The sequence below is a fragment of the Rhodnius prolixus genome, unplaced genomic scaffold, assembly GCF_049639745.1.
Source record: "Rhodnius prolixus isolate KJV_2025 unplaced genomic scaffold, Rpr scaffold_3, whole genome shotgun sequence".
Lineage (NCBI taxonomy): Eukaryota > Metazoa > Arthropoda > Insecta > Hemiptera > Reduviidae > Rhodnius > Rhodnius prolixus.
Window position 1 is genome coordinate 17,535,062 of NW_027411603.1, and position 16,600 is coordinate 17,551,661.

Consider the following 16,600-nt stretch of genomic DNA (forward strand, 5'->3'; position numbering starts at 1 on the left):
ACGATGTTATATACAGATGTATGTATATTTATGTAGTGCATATACATATTTTAAGGATAGTTAATGACTGTTAAAGTACATTACTAATTATTTGATCATAAAACTACAAGTTCTCAATTAAAGGGACTATATTCAATTATATGTAAATTAGAAATGAATTATTATTACAAGTACATAGTTATTTATTTGTTACCATCTGTGAGTAATTTTAGCTCTCTTATTCTACCTGCCAGAAATTCAGGACTAAAATTTCGGTTTAACTCTGTGATTCTAATTACGCAACTCGAATTTTCTCTTTTAATGTGCATGTATATGTGATAATTATTTAGAATAAAGAGCATAATAAAGATAATTCAGGAAAATAACTTGGAATAGGGTTAAAGAGCCTATTTGTTACTATTTTTGAAGATTTAATACATATTTTATCATTAACTTAACAGAAAATTAATTTTGAATCACATGGCCAGCATTTTTTGACATGTGCACCTTTTGTTGTCCAATCAACCCTGATACTTAACTTTTTAACTCAAATTTTGTTAACGAGATATCAGATCATATTGATAGACCAACATTTTCTGTGGATAACAGTTTCCTAACCTTCTTAATGCAGTTGAGTATGTTTATTTACCTTTTGTTGGTAAGAAATTTCACTGCTGGAGATAAATGTCACGATCTGAAATGTGATTTCAAAAGTGTATAGTTGAAATAATACTGTTGTGTTACTGTAAGCAGAATTTTATGTTATAAACACGTAATTTAGCCAATATTACAATGGATTGGTTATTTAAGGATGTATGTTCCTGATAACGATTCTGGGAATGGAGTCAATTCTTCCTACTGAAATTGCCCGTCTTGTGTATGGTACGAGTTGATTTTAAACATTTTATTTTTAACACTAAGCGTATTTACGTTTCTAAAGAAAGTAATATAGAATTACTCCTCCAGGATACCTAATAGAAGAGAATTGTGAAAGTGCAGCTAAATTATTTTTGGAAACTTCATTACATTTGAAAGAGTGCTTACTGGTGACGCAGAAAGGAAGACGATTTAATACTCAAGTATCAGGGCTTAACCTTTTAGATATATTGGATAAGCTTTGTGAAGTTACTTGTATAGGTGAGGTGCGTTTCGATTGTGTAAAATTCGTTTATTTTTGAAAAATTTAAATATTTTTATTTTTAGTAAAAACATATATAGATAAAAGTAAATCTGAAACCGTTGCTGAGAACGATTTATTACAACAATTGAGATCACTGCTGATTCCTGTAGACGAAAAGAAAAGTAGAAAAAAAATACCAGAACTTTTGAAAAATGAAGGAGTGTTAACAGAAGTATGTAGAATGCACTAAGTATTGTACATATAATTTCATTAGTTAATTGTTTCTGGAAGTTGGGTGTACTTAAGATTTATCACTTAACTGAGCAAAAATATTCATTTCAGAGCCAAGTTTCTCAACATAATACAAATCTTTCACCTCTACAAGAAAAAAATGAAAATGTAAGTGCAGCAATAAGTTTTTAATAAAGGAATATGTTGTACTTTTATAACCAAAATGCAAAATGTACTCATTTAGCGTTTTAATGGGCCAAATAAGAACGTTACCTTTTATCGTAATTAAGAATGCCTATAATTATTCTATGTACAAACGTAGCAGGTACTTGTGTAACTTAATGTTAAAAAGACTTTAAAAACGGTTTTGTGTTATTTAGTAATTTTAATAAAGTGATTGCTAAATTCCTTTGAAATATCAAAAAAAAATTTTTTGCTTTAGCAATCAACTAACAATTGTTCAAATTAATGCTTGTTTGGGTAGTTTTTCTAGTCATTTCTTTTAGGATAATTGCTTCCTTGTCAGTATCTCAGCCGAAGAAACGCTGTATTTTGGTTAATTGTGGCTGTTAACTGTAAACTGTAGTGATAATTGCAAACTGGTGGTAGTTGACTTAGACATAACCTTAGATAAATTCTTGTCATATGTCACGACTCCAAGCCCTTATTCTCAAATTAAAAAATTACGACCCAGACTATTACATTGCTAAAAAAGACAAAAATATTGGCTCACTTAAGGAGCGATATAGTTGTTACTATTCCGCTTGTGGGATGAAAGCTTCCCGCAGTTTTTAGGAATTAGTTATTGCTTTAGTCATTTTACCTGACCAACACACAATTAATAATCTAACACAAAGGCTAGTACAAATTTTTTTTTTTTTTTTTTTTGGCGCATCAACAGCTGAGGTTATTAGCGCCCGGAGCTTTTTCCAGTGCACTGCCGGCCTCCGGACAGTGTTTTCTCGTTACAGACAACACTGTCCATCACCGGACAGTGAGCTGTAAGAAGCTCCTAGGAAGAGAAAATCGAAGGGTCAGCTGCTGGATTCGAACCCGGGACCTCCGCGTGGGAGTCCAGTATGCTAACCTCATAGCTAATCCCTTCCCTTAGTACAAAATTACAAAGATGATCGAGGTCTTTAACAAGCTCTCCACAGACTACCATTTTTCAGCCCTGGTTCTTTTTTTTATGGGTTATTTTTAATGTTAAGTGCAGAACTTAAAACAAGAATAAAAGTGCATAATTTTTTTGCAGATTTTTGATGGATTGTGTCAGATGGCTTTTTCATCTCAAAAAAATTCTACCCCCGAAAAAGGTAATAATGCAAATGACCGCTCTGGAGAGGCGATTCTGCAGGATTCAAACCATCAAGGTAAACTTTGTAGCTGGGGAAATTTAATTTCTTTTCAATTAATCTGTAAAAATGATATAACTATTTACTATATTTTCCAGGAATTTCTTTAATGATAAGAATTTTGCTTTATAAATTTTTACTGTTCAAACAATTTCTTACTTTAAAGAGGTTCTTATTATTATCATTTTCTGACTAAACGTTTTCAAGTCTTTCTTCTGTTTCTATGCCTCTCTCGAATTATACATTACATTATAATTACTTTCCTCTTCTCTGCTTTCACCTGCCTGTTTTAGGTAGCTACCACATTAGTAGTCAAACAAATATCATTAGATTTTTTTTTTGTTTTTCTCTACTAAGCTTCCACTAATCCATGGAGTGCTTCAGACGTACAGATGTACAAGTTGTCATGAGCCCTTTTCTATTTTCGAGGGCTAAAATTGATGGGTTATTCTTTTGCGACTAAGTTCTTTGATATTTTGACATTGAGAGAATATCGCTTGATTTTTTTTATCCATCTAAAGAGCGCTTATTCTTTCGCCTAAGTTTTTTTCTTTAATAATTTTCATTTGAATAATTTATGTGCAGGACGATCTCTCATGTTGCTCTTTCTTTCACGCTTATGTATATACATTTATTTGCCAACTTTCTATCCATCATCACCTTCACCAAAAACATCGCCTTTTTTATAATCCAATAAGATAATTGTTTTTTGATTGATTTTTTTCATTTTTTAAATTGTGAATTTTTGTAATATTACTTCGATTACCCCCACTTTTTGAATTTTAGAAGTTTTGATAAATTTAACTCGAAGAGTCGAACATCGAATTGCTTGCCAATAATAATGATACCACTGTACGATTAGCACTGAATTCCACTTGGAGATCCCAAATTCAGCTGCTGGACGTTAGACTTAATACTTCTTACAGGTTTCTGCCCCCTGATGTCTTTAATAAAAGTACACAGTCCGGAGGCTGGCAGTGCATTGAAAAAGGCTATTGACGTGCATAGATTTAAAAAAAAAATCTTTAATAAAGTTATCATATTCCTATATTACATTGTTACAGCATTAATTAGTTATTTTTCTCAAAACTGCATAGTAAAGTTGATTCGTATTTAGATTATACGGAGGTACGAATTTAGAGAAATCTTATAATTTATCGCTATTGCTTAAAATATAAGAATGTTCTCAATATTTTTAAATTGATTCCATTTATGAGACATTTTCTTCTTCTGTAATGATTATTTACTTTGCAACTTTACTTAAACTGATTTTAGGACTGCAAAGTTCACCTGGCAGCACCACTCATACGGAATTCTCTAACATTGAAGAAAAAGGAGAGAATAATATGATAAATTCATCTGCTGATGGTTTTTTGAGTTCACTTCAACAAACCGAAATGGAATCTTACAATAGAGATATACAACCCATACAATTTAACTTACAAAATACGCTTAGTATTAGCAAAATTGCAGAAAATAAAGAAATTAATGTCAAAAATAACTTTACACCAGAATTGCCCCATGTAAATAGTGGATACGCAACGGCAAATGCTTCGAATCCCACATCTAATATTCCATCGTTAAATAGTAAAAATAGTGCAGCATTCTCGGCGCCTTCTTTGCCAGTAGCAGTAACAGAGTTGTGCAATCGAAACCAGTCAACTTTAACAAACATAAGGTTGCAATTAAATAATAATTCTCCAAAAATCCATGTTTCATTGTTAAATCAACATCAGACAGTACAGGGAAATGACTATTTAAAAAGTTCTCAACATCCGTTGACGGCTACCTACAGTTTACTGCAGCCATTTGTTGGAAGCCCCACTGCAATTTACATTAAGCCACCCCTTAAAAATCCAATAATCAAGAACATATGTAAGTTTATTTTTAACTTTGTATGTTACTTCTGTCATAATCCTATTGCTACTTATATTAGACTACTAATAATCTAATCCGTTTTGATGTATAATTCTATGTTGAGGTAGCTTTGATTTCTTTTTGTTGATACCTTTATTAATTTGTTGTGTTACACGCAGCAATGATGAGGGAATTCCTTCTCTCATTAAAACGTCGCGCTGTTTTCTACTTACCAGGTAAAAGAAATCGCTCAAAAACGATTAATTAGAAAAAGAAATCGAAGCCGTTTTTCATTTCGTAGCTCAGTTTTTTGGCAGCTATTTTTTTAAACACATAAGGGAGTTCAGAATCAACATATTGTCTCTTCTTTTTTCTACTTAAATCAATAAATGAAAATTTGTTTTCACTTGGTTGGAAGCCATTTGTTGGAAGCCCCACTGCAATTTTCATTAAGCCACCCCTTAAAAATCCAATAATCAAGAACATATGTAAGTTTATTTTTAACTTTGTATGTTACTTCTATCATAATCCTATTGCTACTTATATTAGACTACTAATAATCTAATCCGTTTTGATGTATAATTCTATGTTGAGGTAGCTTTGATTTCTTTTTGTTGATACCTTTATTAATTTGTTGTGTTACCGCAGCAATGATGAGGGAATTCCTTCTCTCATTAAAACGTCGCGCTGTTTTCTACTTACCAGGTAAAAGAAATCGCTCAAAAACGATTAATTAGAAAAAGAAATCGAAGCCGTTTTTCATTTCGTAGCTCAGTTTTTTGGCAGCTATTTTTTTAAACACATAAGGGAGTTCAGAATCAACATATTGTCTCTTCTTTTTTCAACTTAAATCAATAAATGAAAATTTGTTTTCACTTGGTTTTACTACTGGTTACAGTAAGGATTGCAATCTTGTTACATTTTCGAAATTGAGTTTTCATTGAAATTACTCATTTTGAGAACATTCTAATGAAAATGGTCACTATGTTGTGCAAAATATTTCAAAACAGTTAATTTTATGACAGTTCTGGGGTTGCTGTTTTTATTAAAATTCCCTGTGAAATGTCAGTTTATTGTTTGTTCAAGTCTAGCAGACGTACAATTTTTACGAGAACAAATGTGTTAATAACACGCAGAATTTGAAGAAACAGAATTGAAAATCGCAATACCTTCTCTTACTATAATAAAAAGTATGTGATCATTAAATTTAGTCTACCTAGTGACGTTAGATAGAGGAAATAGTCCTCTAAATTCCTATTAAAGTTTCTAAATGCATTTTTCTCATTTATTTGACTAGTCTGCTCGATACCAGGAAAAAATAAATGAATAAATTTACTTCTGATAATAGATGACTTTTGTCCAATGTTTCACAAAAAGTTGAAATAAGAAGGGTGTTTTAATGATCCCTTTTGAACTATGTTTATCCGGCCATTTGTGCAAAATATATTATAAAATAAAAATAATAAAACAAAATATAATAAACATGATTTTCTATTATACTAAAATTTGAGACTTCTGAAAGTAAATTTTAGGAAACTTTGTTTTAGTTACGAGCGACAATCGACCTGCAGAGAAACAGTTATCAGTCAAATCGTCACCCTCAGTAGGCATTTCTAATCCTAATGGTAATATAAATATACATATTTATTTTGTAGTTATAATTTGATTTTAGAACTAATGTGTGGATAAGTTTTCAATTATAATATTTGTTTTTACTTTTTAAATTATTTTTGGTGGTTACGGACACGACTTTCAAGTAATGCAATTTACATTTACGCTTTTAAATTTTCTTGACACTTTATATTTTATAAATTTAAAATTTTATATTAAAAATGACAGTTATAAATAACAAAATAATATTGTTGAATGAAGCGTGATGTCGCAGAACCCCATTAAGATCAGTAATCCCTCAGGAATAGTTCAAAATCAAAGTAATGGGCCTAAAACAGTTATGTTGTGCACAATTAAACCATTTGGTGACTTTTTAGAAAATTAAAATCTGTTTTGTAGTCGCATTTCCGATTGACTATTGGTTACCTGCTCGGCATTTTGGTTAAACATTAAGTTAAAAGAGTTTTCTCTAAATCTCAAAAACTAAAAAATTTACTTTTGATAGCGACAGCCGGTTGGCTGATGTTGTCCAAAAGCTTAATGGCGAGTCTTATTTACCATTATAGATCTAGAACTTTTACCGTCTTTCTGTTTTTGAGTTATTCTATTCTCGGAATTTTTAAATTTTATTTCATGTACTTTATATGCGCATATTGCCCGACAATGTACACGTTTTCTACCTAAGAAACATCACTACTTCCTACGTTAAGTATTCTAATTTACTTTAGTGTACATCACGTATAAGGAGCTTAAAATTATTTCAAAAATTTCAAGTTCGAAAATCTATTTACTAGTAGATGGAATAAGAGACTTGATATTCTCATTTTTTATTTTAGCGGGCCCATCAAATTTAGTACGAATTTTTTAATATCTCCGAATAAATTGATGTTAATTTCAACATTTGAAGGTGAAATTTAGTTTAAACGAAATTTAATACGCAACTAGATAGAGGCTATTCAAAGGTAGATCCAAACAAGTCAAAGGTACCGAAAAAACAAAATCTTTTTTAACTGCAATGCGCATTGTTCAAAGATTTGTTTAATAAAATTCCATTTCGGAGAAAATTTATCGAGAATGATATTCTGATGGCAGCAAGAGAAAGTTACACCAGATTTTTTTTCCGAAAGAGGAATTTCTGAAACTGTTCAACACGATTTTAAAAGCTGAAGTCAAGCAATGAATTCATTTTAAAAAGCGATCAGTTTATAAAAACTAAAAACAAGAGTTAGTTAATACTAGTCGCCCCATTGTTGCCTAACAGCAACTAAGCTCGCTATTTACCTCAACACCACTCATAGTGACCTGAAGATGTCAGAAAATTCAAAAAAATGTCAGTTATTTGAAAAAAAAAAAAAATCTTTATCTCCTTTTATCATCCCATTTTCCTAATCCATCAACCTTTCCTGAAAAAACGTAGATTTGCAATCCCAGCAGCAATGCTTTCAGAGAGTTATCAGTGAGAAACAGTATCCCTGTAGAGCCTAGCTGCAAATTTTATGTACAAAATGATAAATTCAAAACTAGATTCTATTTTGCCTGCTATTCAAATTTAGTTTCATTTAATTATTCTTAGGAATTAAATTATCAGAATTATTTAATAATATTACAGGTGAAAGTTCTTGTTTGAAAGATGAAAATGAACTTAATTCAGAGTCATGCCCAAAAAGGAATGATAAGCATTTGGGTAAGCTTCTTTTTTCCCAAACTCAAGTAGTTGGTAGCATAATGGCACGAAAATCTATTTTACACACATGTTGTCTAAGTATAAAGTGAACACTAGTTATTTTTTACGAATGGTATGCATAAAGTATCATAACAGTTTTTTTAATTTTGTATGTTTTTATGTATACATAATATAATATATAGTCTATGTCCTCGAGAAAAAATTGTCTTTTACAAATTAACTACAAGATTAAACGCCAAGTATGAGTTTATTCCAACCAAACAACTCTCTTCAACAACAAAACTTTTACTAACTCTTCTTGAAGTCATTGAGTCATTGCTCCTGGCGTTGTAGCTCAACATATGCCTAAAATTGTGGTTAATCAGTTTCAAGCTATTTTTTTTTAATTTTGATTCCGAGGTGAGCCCTAAAGCAAACCAAACTTCGAAGCAAAATGTGGCAAACAAGACTTCATTGCCTGGTGCTATGCTCAGGAACAATTTTTAAGAGGATATTTTCTCAAAGAACTCAGGATTGATCCAAAGGCGGTGGCTGTTTTAATTGAGTCCATAATCTTAAATGCGATCGGTTTCATTCACAACCACATTTTAAGTAAGAGAGCTCCTTATCTGTTGCTTTTCTTTCGCATTTCTATCCACATTTAAAAATGGTATCCACCTACAAGAACGGTTTAAAAATATTAAATCTTAATTTTATTATTGATATTCTTAAATAGATATACATCTATGATGGACTAATAATTGAATCAAACCGTTTATGTTGGGCTTTACCAGAGATAGCACGAATTATAATAATTATATTTTGGACCATGCCAAATACTTCAGAAGTTTTATTAATCACATTTTAGAAATCAAGCTATAATTCCAGAAATCAAAAATAGGGAATGAATGCGAAACTTCTATTGGACTAGTTATTCAGTAAAACTACTACTTTAGAGCTTAGCCAAGACTTTCTTTTGTTTGTTTGTTTTGGTTTGCAGCTTCTACTAAGATTTTATGATTTCCCTCTAGATAAATTCACTGTCTATATACATTTCGTTAATATGAGCAAATGTAAATCAAAATTTTAGCCTAATGTTATTTTATCGAAGTAAGTAAAATATGTATAGTCTGGGATAAATGGTATTAAATTTAGTGATTAACAGAAAATAAGAACGAAAACAATGATTTAATGTTTCAAACATGCAAAAAAACTAGAACGGGGCATGCTATTTTTTGTTGCTAATGTTTTTTTTTTTTTTTTTTTTAGATGCTCCAGTAATTAAAATATCTGGTGTAAGAACTAGGGGTGGATATATAAAAAGAGGTGGAAAATATCAGAGAAGGGTTAAAGCTCATCTTCCTCATAGATCTGGAATGCCAGAAGAGAAAACTGATTTGATGACCAGAATTGAACAACCTGATGATGATCAACCCAAACCTTACAAAACGGAGATTTCTAATGTAGTGATTCCAAATGTAATCGCAGATTCTAACGTCTTTCAGTCTTCCGTATCTAATGGAAATTTAGGTGAAGCCCAGATTACCAACACTCAACCAGATCAGTTACAAAAAGTGATTGAATGTGAAACCACCGAAAAAAAAGAGCAAATTACGAAAAACTTACGAAAGCGAATTAGTTTAAGTGTTCCTAGAAGAGGTAGTCATATTAGAACTTTAGATTTTAAAACTCCTACAAAAAATACCATTCTTACCCGGAGAGCTATAACGTCGCCAAAACAAATTCATGCTAGCCGATCGGCATCATTCAAAAAATCTTTACGTAATTTGCGAGGAGCATTATTTAAATCTCCAATTCAGAAAAAAGAGAATAAAGCATGGGATACTGATCTTCGAATTTACACAGCAGAAAGTACAGATATTCCCACTTCTGTAGGATTGTTGAGGAGAAATCGTAAGCAAACTGTTAGTGACCAAACAAGATGTTCTTTCGCAGTAAGTCCTAAAAAGTCTCCTCTTTCTGATAGTTCCACTTCTGCTATCCGGTCGGAAGTACCTACATTGAAGAAAATGGAAACAAATGATGATTTGGCCGATAAAATACAAAAAGAAGTTTTGTCAGTTATAGGTGAGGAAGATATTAATTTTATAGGGGAAAATACTTCCTTGATAAGTGATTCTGAGGTTCACAAAATCTTTGGAAAAGACTCAGCTACTCCTACAGTTGTAAACAAAAACATTGCTTCAAACCAACCTGAAAGTATCAGTGAACAAGAAGAAAACCCCAATAATTCTAAGCACGATGAGAAGAAACAAAATTCTCCAAGTAAATCAGTTATAAATAATATTTTTAAAGCAGAAGATAGGACTAATTTATTAGAGATATCAAATTCAGCACTATTGACTCCAGTGAGTAAAGTAATACAGGAACACAGAAAATTCTTAGAAAGTGGTCTGCTAACGCCCAGCATACCCCTTACGCCTAACAATTTATGTACAAATGAGACACCGTTAAAAGAAGGTGCAACTGAAATTCCGGAAACATCAATGTTGAAATTAGTTTCACCTAATATAAGTCTGGTATGTCAAGATTCGTTAGAAGCTTCATTGATTAAAGAATGTAAAAGAATTGAATGTGAGAACCTAAGTAAAAGTCCAAAGGAAATGCAGAAAGATGATATTAATAGAAATTCTGAGGCTATTTTTGATAAACCTGAGAAATCGAGTACCAATTCAAATTTCAGTAATAACTTTAATTCCAATGCGAATAATGATTCTGAAGGTACTAGAATATCTCCTACTATTAACCAAGAAGTTGAATCGGAAAATAAAAATAAAACGCTGGACTCTGATAATATTAAGCAATCAAATTTGGATATTTCTAATCCATTTGGCTCTCAAAACTCCCCTGTTTCTCCAAATCCGAACTTAGATATTTCACCTAAACTTGTGAATTCTTTAACTGAAGGAGATACTGTTAAAAACGTAAATGGTGATAACGTAGTGATGAATATCAATGATTCCCAAGAGCAGGTTTCTGTTTATCGAAAGAAAGACAGCTTAACAGTAGAAACTGGCGGTATAGGTGAGACAGTGAGTGTCATCAACTTGAACCATTCCATTTTAACACTACAAGGGGAGAAATTATCTTCTGTTGATTCAAGTTCAAAACAAATGTTACTAAAGACGATCAAATCCAAATCAGAACAAGTAAAAGTAAAAAAAAAGAGTAAAACATGTCCAAAAGGTAACATTGACTGCAGTAAATTAATTGCTCAGTGCCTAAGAAGTGCCAAAAAAAACTTATATGGCCAAAAAACCAAGTTATCTTCATCGATAGAAGCAAAACCAACAAAAATTCGACGCAAATTAAATTCTGTGCGTATTAAGAAACATAGTAATAATCTAAAAAGCAAACTTGCCCGTAAAACCTCGACAAGAATAAAAAATATAAATGAATTGTTAACAGATTCTAGTTCCTCCGCTTCTGGGGACTCCGATATCTCTGAATGTTCAAAACAAAAATCAGAATTGAAAAATTATGATGAACTTCATTCGACAGCAATTGTACATCCAAATATTATCCCAAGTTTGTCATCCTCAATGAATCCAACGATCGAGAGCGAAACTAACTGTCATTCTTCAACTCTTGGATGCGTCAATAAGGAAAAGGAAAACATATTGTCAGAGGAAAACGTACCGAAATTCGAACATACGTCTTTGCAAAAACGAAGCCTTTCTAAAGAAAAAGAAGAAAGTAGTGTGATGAGTCCACGTTTTCGACAAAAAACAGATTCGTCAAATAAATTGGAAAATTACGTATACACTTTTACTTTAACTGTTGATGGTGCAAATGTTACAAAGCAGTTAAAAGTAAGCCCCTTTTACAATATTTTTGAATTGGAAACTACAAATAAAACAACAAGTAAACATAACCAAAACAAACCTGATAAGGAGAGTCGAAGTCAACTCGATTATAAAGACAAAAACAGAAAAAATAAACTAGATAATGAAAAAGAAACAACAGAAACGCCTAAGGAAGGTGGTTCGAAGAGCTCTTTCTCTGATGATAAAAAGTATAATTCAAATAAGAAATACAAAAGAGATTCTGATCCAACATACAAAGAAACTTTTCTAAGTAGAACTGAAAGGCGCAGAAATTGTAGATATGATGAATTAAGAACGAACAGAATAAGAGAAAGAAATTATAAGAGAGACAGCTATTTACAAAGATTTCGCAACGAATATACACCTCCAAGATTCAGAAGGTACGTCAGTCCTTCTCGGAATTGGTCTGATAGAAGAAATACTATTAATAGAATTGAACCATCTCCCAAAGAAACGCCTAAAAGGAATTCTTATCGGCCAAAGGAGAATTTATCTTCAGAATCTTCTCATCGACATAAAAAAGAAAGAGCCGATGCTAATAAGCATGAAGAAAGTAGTACTAGGAAGAATTATAACTTTAGATCACGCATTCAGTTCAAACATGAAAAAGAGAATTCAAGATATAGTGCCACCACGTACTCAACAAAATCTGTTCAAGAAAAAAAAAAACATAAATTGTCTCTTGATAAAGAAGACGGAGAATTGTCTGAATCATCCCTAAGCTTATACTCTTTGACGTAAGTACATCAATCAAAAAGTGGCCTTACTAAAACTTGAAAATACGATTATATGACCATTTCCCTGTTTCAATTGCATTTTACTGAAATTTGAAATAATTGAATATTAATATTTCAGACCTGCATTGGTGAAAACCTCTTGCGAAAGGCAGAAAGTTTCTGGGAATATGCCACCTGTAAGTGTACATATTATTGGGTTTACTTTTTAATATTAGTGATTGTCACATATATAGGGTGAACCAGTAAGTATTGTCCATACGCCTACTGGGTGGGTGTAGTAAATATAAAGTGGAGTTCAATGATGTATTGGCCAACTTCATATTTTCCACTATTCTTGAGTACGTCACTTAATATTTTTTTCTAAAAACATTACTTTTTTGCAATAAAAATGTTATTACTCAGAAAGTTTTAAACCGAAGTTGGTTCTGATGACACGGTTAGAAAAACAGATAAATTTTATAAAAATTGACATGATGTCGAAACATAAATCATTCTCCAAACAGCCCCAATCTTCCTCCGAATACTGGAAAAATAAAAGTAATCAAAAATTTTTAAGAAAACTCATTAGGTCCTTATGTGATCATTATCAGACCTAGGTGGTGGCACTTTTTATAAAAGTTTTCTTGTCTAATGGGCTTTCTAACGTTATATCATTTTCCAGGATTCCTTTTATCTTCGTACGAGAAATTACATTTGTTTTGCAAGAAAACGTGTTCACGAGCTCACAACAGTGTTAGTTTATCAAGTTGTTTAATTCATTGAAAACTCTTTAAGATGGACCAGTAGTCAATTTTTAAAGTAGATTTGCTTAGTTTCAAATAGGGTATAATAGAAAATTTTGAAAGAACAAGTCTAACATACAAGGGAAGTTTATTTCTAAGATACCTAGTTGTTTGTTTTGGTTAAAACCTAATTCGGATATGTATAAGGATTATCTGTTTGTGGGTTCAAAGGGTTGTTAAGGCTTTTTCACATTCTTATCTTTTACAACAGTGTAGTTGTGTGAGAAATTGTAATTTGGAGTAAGTACGAACAATATGAATTAAATACTTATAATTGAATTATGTTTAAGTACTTGTTTAAAATATTTTCTAAAATTTACTCAAATATTTCAGAGAGATCAGAAGTAAATGTTTGAAGTGCAATTTGTAACTTTTGACTTCCTTATTTTAAGACAGCCTACTATAAAATGACTACTGGTCCATCTAAAAGAGTTTTCAATGAATTGAACAACTTGATAAACTAACACTGTTGTGTGCTCGTGAACACGTTTTCTTGCAAAACAAACGTAATTTCTCATACGAAAATAAAAGGAATTCTGGAAAATGACAAACGTTAGAAAGCCCATTAGACAAGAAAACTTTTATAAAAAGTGCCAGCACCTATGTCTGATAATGATCACATAAGTGCCTAATGAGTTTTCTTAAAAATTTGGATTACTTTTATTTTTCCAGTATTCCTGAGGAAGATTGAGGCTGTTTGGAGAATAGCTTATGCTTCGAAACGGTGTCAATTTTTAGAAAATTTATCTGTCTTTCTTACCGTATCATTAGAATCGAATTCGGACCAAAACTTTCTGAGTAATAACATTTTTATTGCAAAAAAGTAATGTTTTTGGAAAAAAAATTAAGTGACGGTCACTCAAGAACAGTGGAAAATATGAAGTTAGCCAATACATCATTAAACTCCAAGTAAGCCTATGGACATTACTTACTGGTACATCCTGTATATACTCTGGTGCAGCGTTTCTCAATTTTTGGGTCGTGAACCTGAGTCGCCATGTAGACAGAAATCCTGCGTACATAATAAAAAAGTGTCACATATGTTTGTTTTGTGTGAAGAAATTACTATCTTCAACACTTTTTTATAGTTTTAGTTCATGAAATGAAAAAATATTTATTGAATTATCGACGGACAAAAGATTGGTCGCAGTTTGACCACAAGAAGTATGTTGGTCGCGCAGTGAAAAGGTTGAGACACACTGTTCTTGAGCAGGTCACTTCAATTAAGAATGAAGGTATCTTATTATTATGATTGAATAACTTTATTTTTTAGGTTGACGAAGACACTAGAGCAAAATTAAAGAAAGTGAACTTAGATCATTTTTTATCAATGTTACATGGTACTAAGAAATAATAATTAAAATTGTTCACTTTTTCCCTATTAAATTAAGTACAAATTTTATTTCATTGTTAAGTTCTTATTTTGTACATATCTGAATTTATTTTAAGTTATGGTTCCGAGAACATCTGTTTCATTATTTAATTAACTAGTAAAATATTGCATATAATTTATTAGTTTTGCTTATGTAAATATTTGTATATATTTAACATTTGTATAAATTATTAATGTAAAAAATACACATTTTAAGTTTGAAGCTTTTCAAAATTTACTGTCAGAAGGTTACTACCTATCTGAAAAAAGGGTTTTCAGAAATACCATTAATAGACTTCACATTATTAAAATCCACCGATGTATTTTTTTAAAACAATGTTAATTAATGTTTATATTGTTGATTACTAGAACAATGAACTTCAGATTATGTTCACTTCAATGTCTTACGATTTATTAGGAATCTTATTTCCTAAAGAAGACAAAAATAACCTGATGAAGCTAGATTTGTTCTGGTGGAAAAAGGAAGGATGTTCGTGTAGGTAAAAAAAATTACCACAAAAAACTATTAAAAAGAAAAACTTCAGAGTGTCATTGAAGATTTACAGCAAGCAGTGGTGTCAATACGATCAACCGTGGATAATCGATACTTGGATTGATGAAAGAGAACAGAGAAAGAATACCTGGTGCGGTTTCTAGAAATGATAGTGCAATTCATCATGACTTTGTCCCTGGTAATTTTGTATTCCTAAACTAGACAAAATTGTCTAAAAGCAGTTGCACAATATTCTAGATTTTGTCTTTCATTTTCTCATCATTACTTTCCTGTTTTACTATCAGTATTTACAACTCTTACAAAAATTGTTCAGCCTTTAACAAAACCCTTTAGTTATTTGGGTTTACATCTCCTTTATAAACGTAAATTTATATTAGTTTAGAGGCCCTTTTTTTCTAGTTTGCTCTTGTTTTCAAAAGAACTGGAATAAAGTTTATTACTCCTTTTTTCACAAAGCGTACCCCCCAAGTCTGAACCCCCCCCCCGGAGTTCTAACCTACTTCTGACACTGTTTCATGATATTCTCCCTGTGTTCTGTGGGTCAATCAATCACGGTGTAAACTCAATTTTAAATTTTTTAACTATCTTCGTGAAGTCTCTTCAATGCGTCTTGCCTAGATATCAATACAACTGAAATCTTAGGCGGGCGTTTGTTTCTGATTGCCATATGAAATAGAGGTCATAACTTTTCAAAATTGGCTCCAGTCCTAAAATCAGTAGAAGAATTAAAAACATATTTATAGTAATGCCATAATAAATATTGAAAGGCACACCCACTCAACGGATATTTAAAATTTAATAGCAGTTCTTCAAGGCGAATACTTTCCCTCTTCTTTTTATAATTTACTTACACGATATTGAACGTTAATTCCGTAAACGTGGTGACATTGGTCTTAAAAATTGAATTAGTTTAAGACTTCAATGTATGCCGATGATCTTATATTTGGTGCAGTATATATTGATTTAACTAGTGAACTAAAATTATTGGAAGATTACTGCTCAGAAAACTCATCAGTTAATACGGACAAAATCAAAATTTAAAAATTTCATAGAAGGGGAAAGTCCATAAATTCCCAATGAATTAAGTATTAAGAATGTGAATTGGAATAAGAAATAAATTTAGATTTCTTGGAATTCAGTTCTCTAGTTCGTCGATAGATTTAAAGCAACCAATAACGCAGCGAACAAATTCAAATTAGACAATTTCGCCAAATTTAACATTTTAAGTTAAATTATTTCTGTCTTTATTCCAATAAACTTTAATGTACGCTGTGACCATATAGGGTTTATGGTATCTGAATAAATTATAAGCTCAAGTAAATTTTTTAACAATGTCGTTACACTTATCTGGAAAGACTCTTAATCAAATTGTCAGAATTGAACTAAGTATTTGATAAATTTCTGTTACTATTCAGAAATTAACTATCGTATTATAGTTAATATCGAACTATAACTTTCTAAAATATCTCTTTGACAAAACCTAATTTTTCGGGCACACCTAATGTTTAGCATGGCACAGCTAAACCGACGA

The 16,600-nt window shown here is 31.3% G+C and overlaps 1 protein-coding gene across 6 annotated transcripts; it reads left to right on the plus strand.

The window, feature by feature from the left end:
- The first annotated feature begins 114 nt into the window (after positions 1–114).
- Positions 115–16,557, plus strand: LOC141453760 (uncharacterized). Of its 6 annotated transcripts, none has more exons than XM_074127332.1 (11): positions 115–861; positions 946–1,116; positions 1,198–1,331; positions 1,442–1,498; positions 2,586–2,703; positions 3,961–4,560; positions 6,090–6,167; positions 7,763–7,837; positions 9,086–12,401; positions 12,520–12,577; positions 14,457–16,557. In XM_074127332.1, exons 1-11 carry the CDS (start codon positions 795–797, stop codon positions 14,535–14,537), a joined length of 4,755 nt encoding a protein of 1,584 aa, XP_073983433.1. In that variant the 5' UTR covers positions 115–794; the 3' UTR covers positions 14,538–16,557. The 6 variants fall into 6 exon arrangements, with proteins under 6 accessions (XP_073983433.1, XP_073983432.1, XP_073983434.1 ...); XM_074127331.1 differs by having other exon boundaries at positions 116–861; positions 1,183–1,331; XM_074127334.1 differs by having other exon boundaries at positions 122–861; positions 932–1,116; positions 1,183–1,331.
- The last annotated feature ends 43 nt before the right edge of the window (positions 16,558–16,600 follow it).

What these genes read in the sequence shown, in the direction of transcription:
- LOC141453760 (XM_074127331.1), top strand. Translation starts at nt 795, where the DNA reads ATGTTCCTGATAACGATTCTGGGAATGGAGTCAATTCTTCCTACTGAA. An exon ending in ATGAAGGAGTGTTAACAGAA is followed by an intron (nt 1,332 to 1,441) that starts GTATGTAGAATG and finishes TATTCATTTCAG; the next exon opens with AGCCAAGTTTCTCAACATAA. An exon ending in AGGCATTTCTAATCCTAATG is followed by an intron (nt 6,168 to 7,762) that starts GTAATATAAATA and finishes ATAATATTACAG; the next exon opens with GTGAAAGTTCTTGTTTGAAA.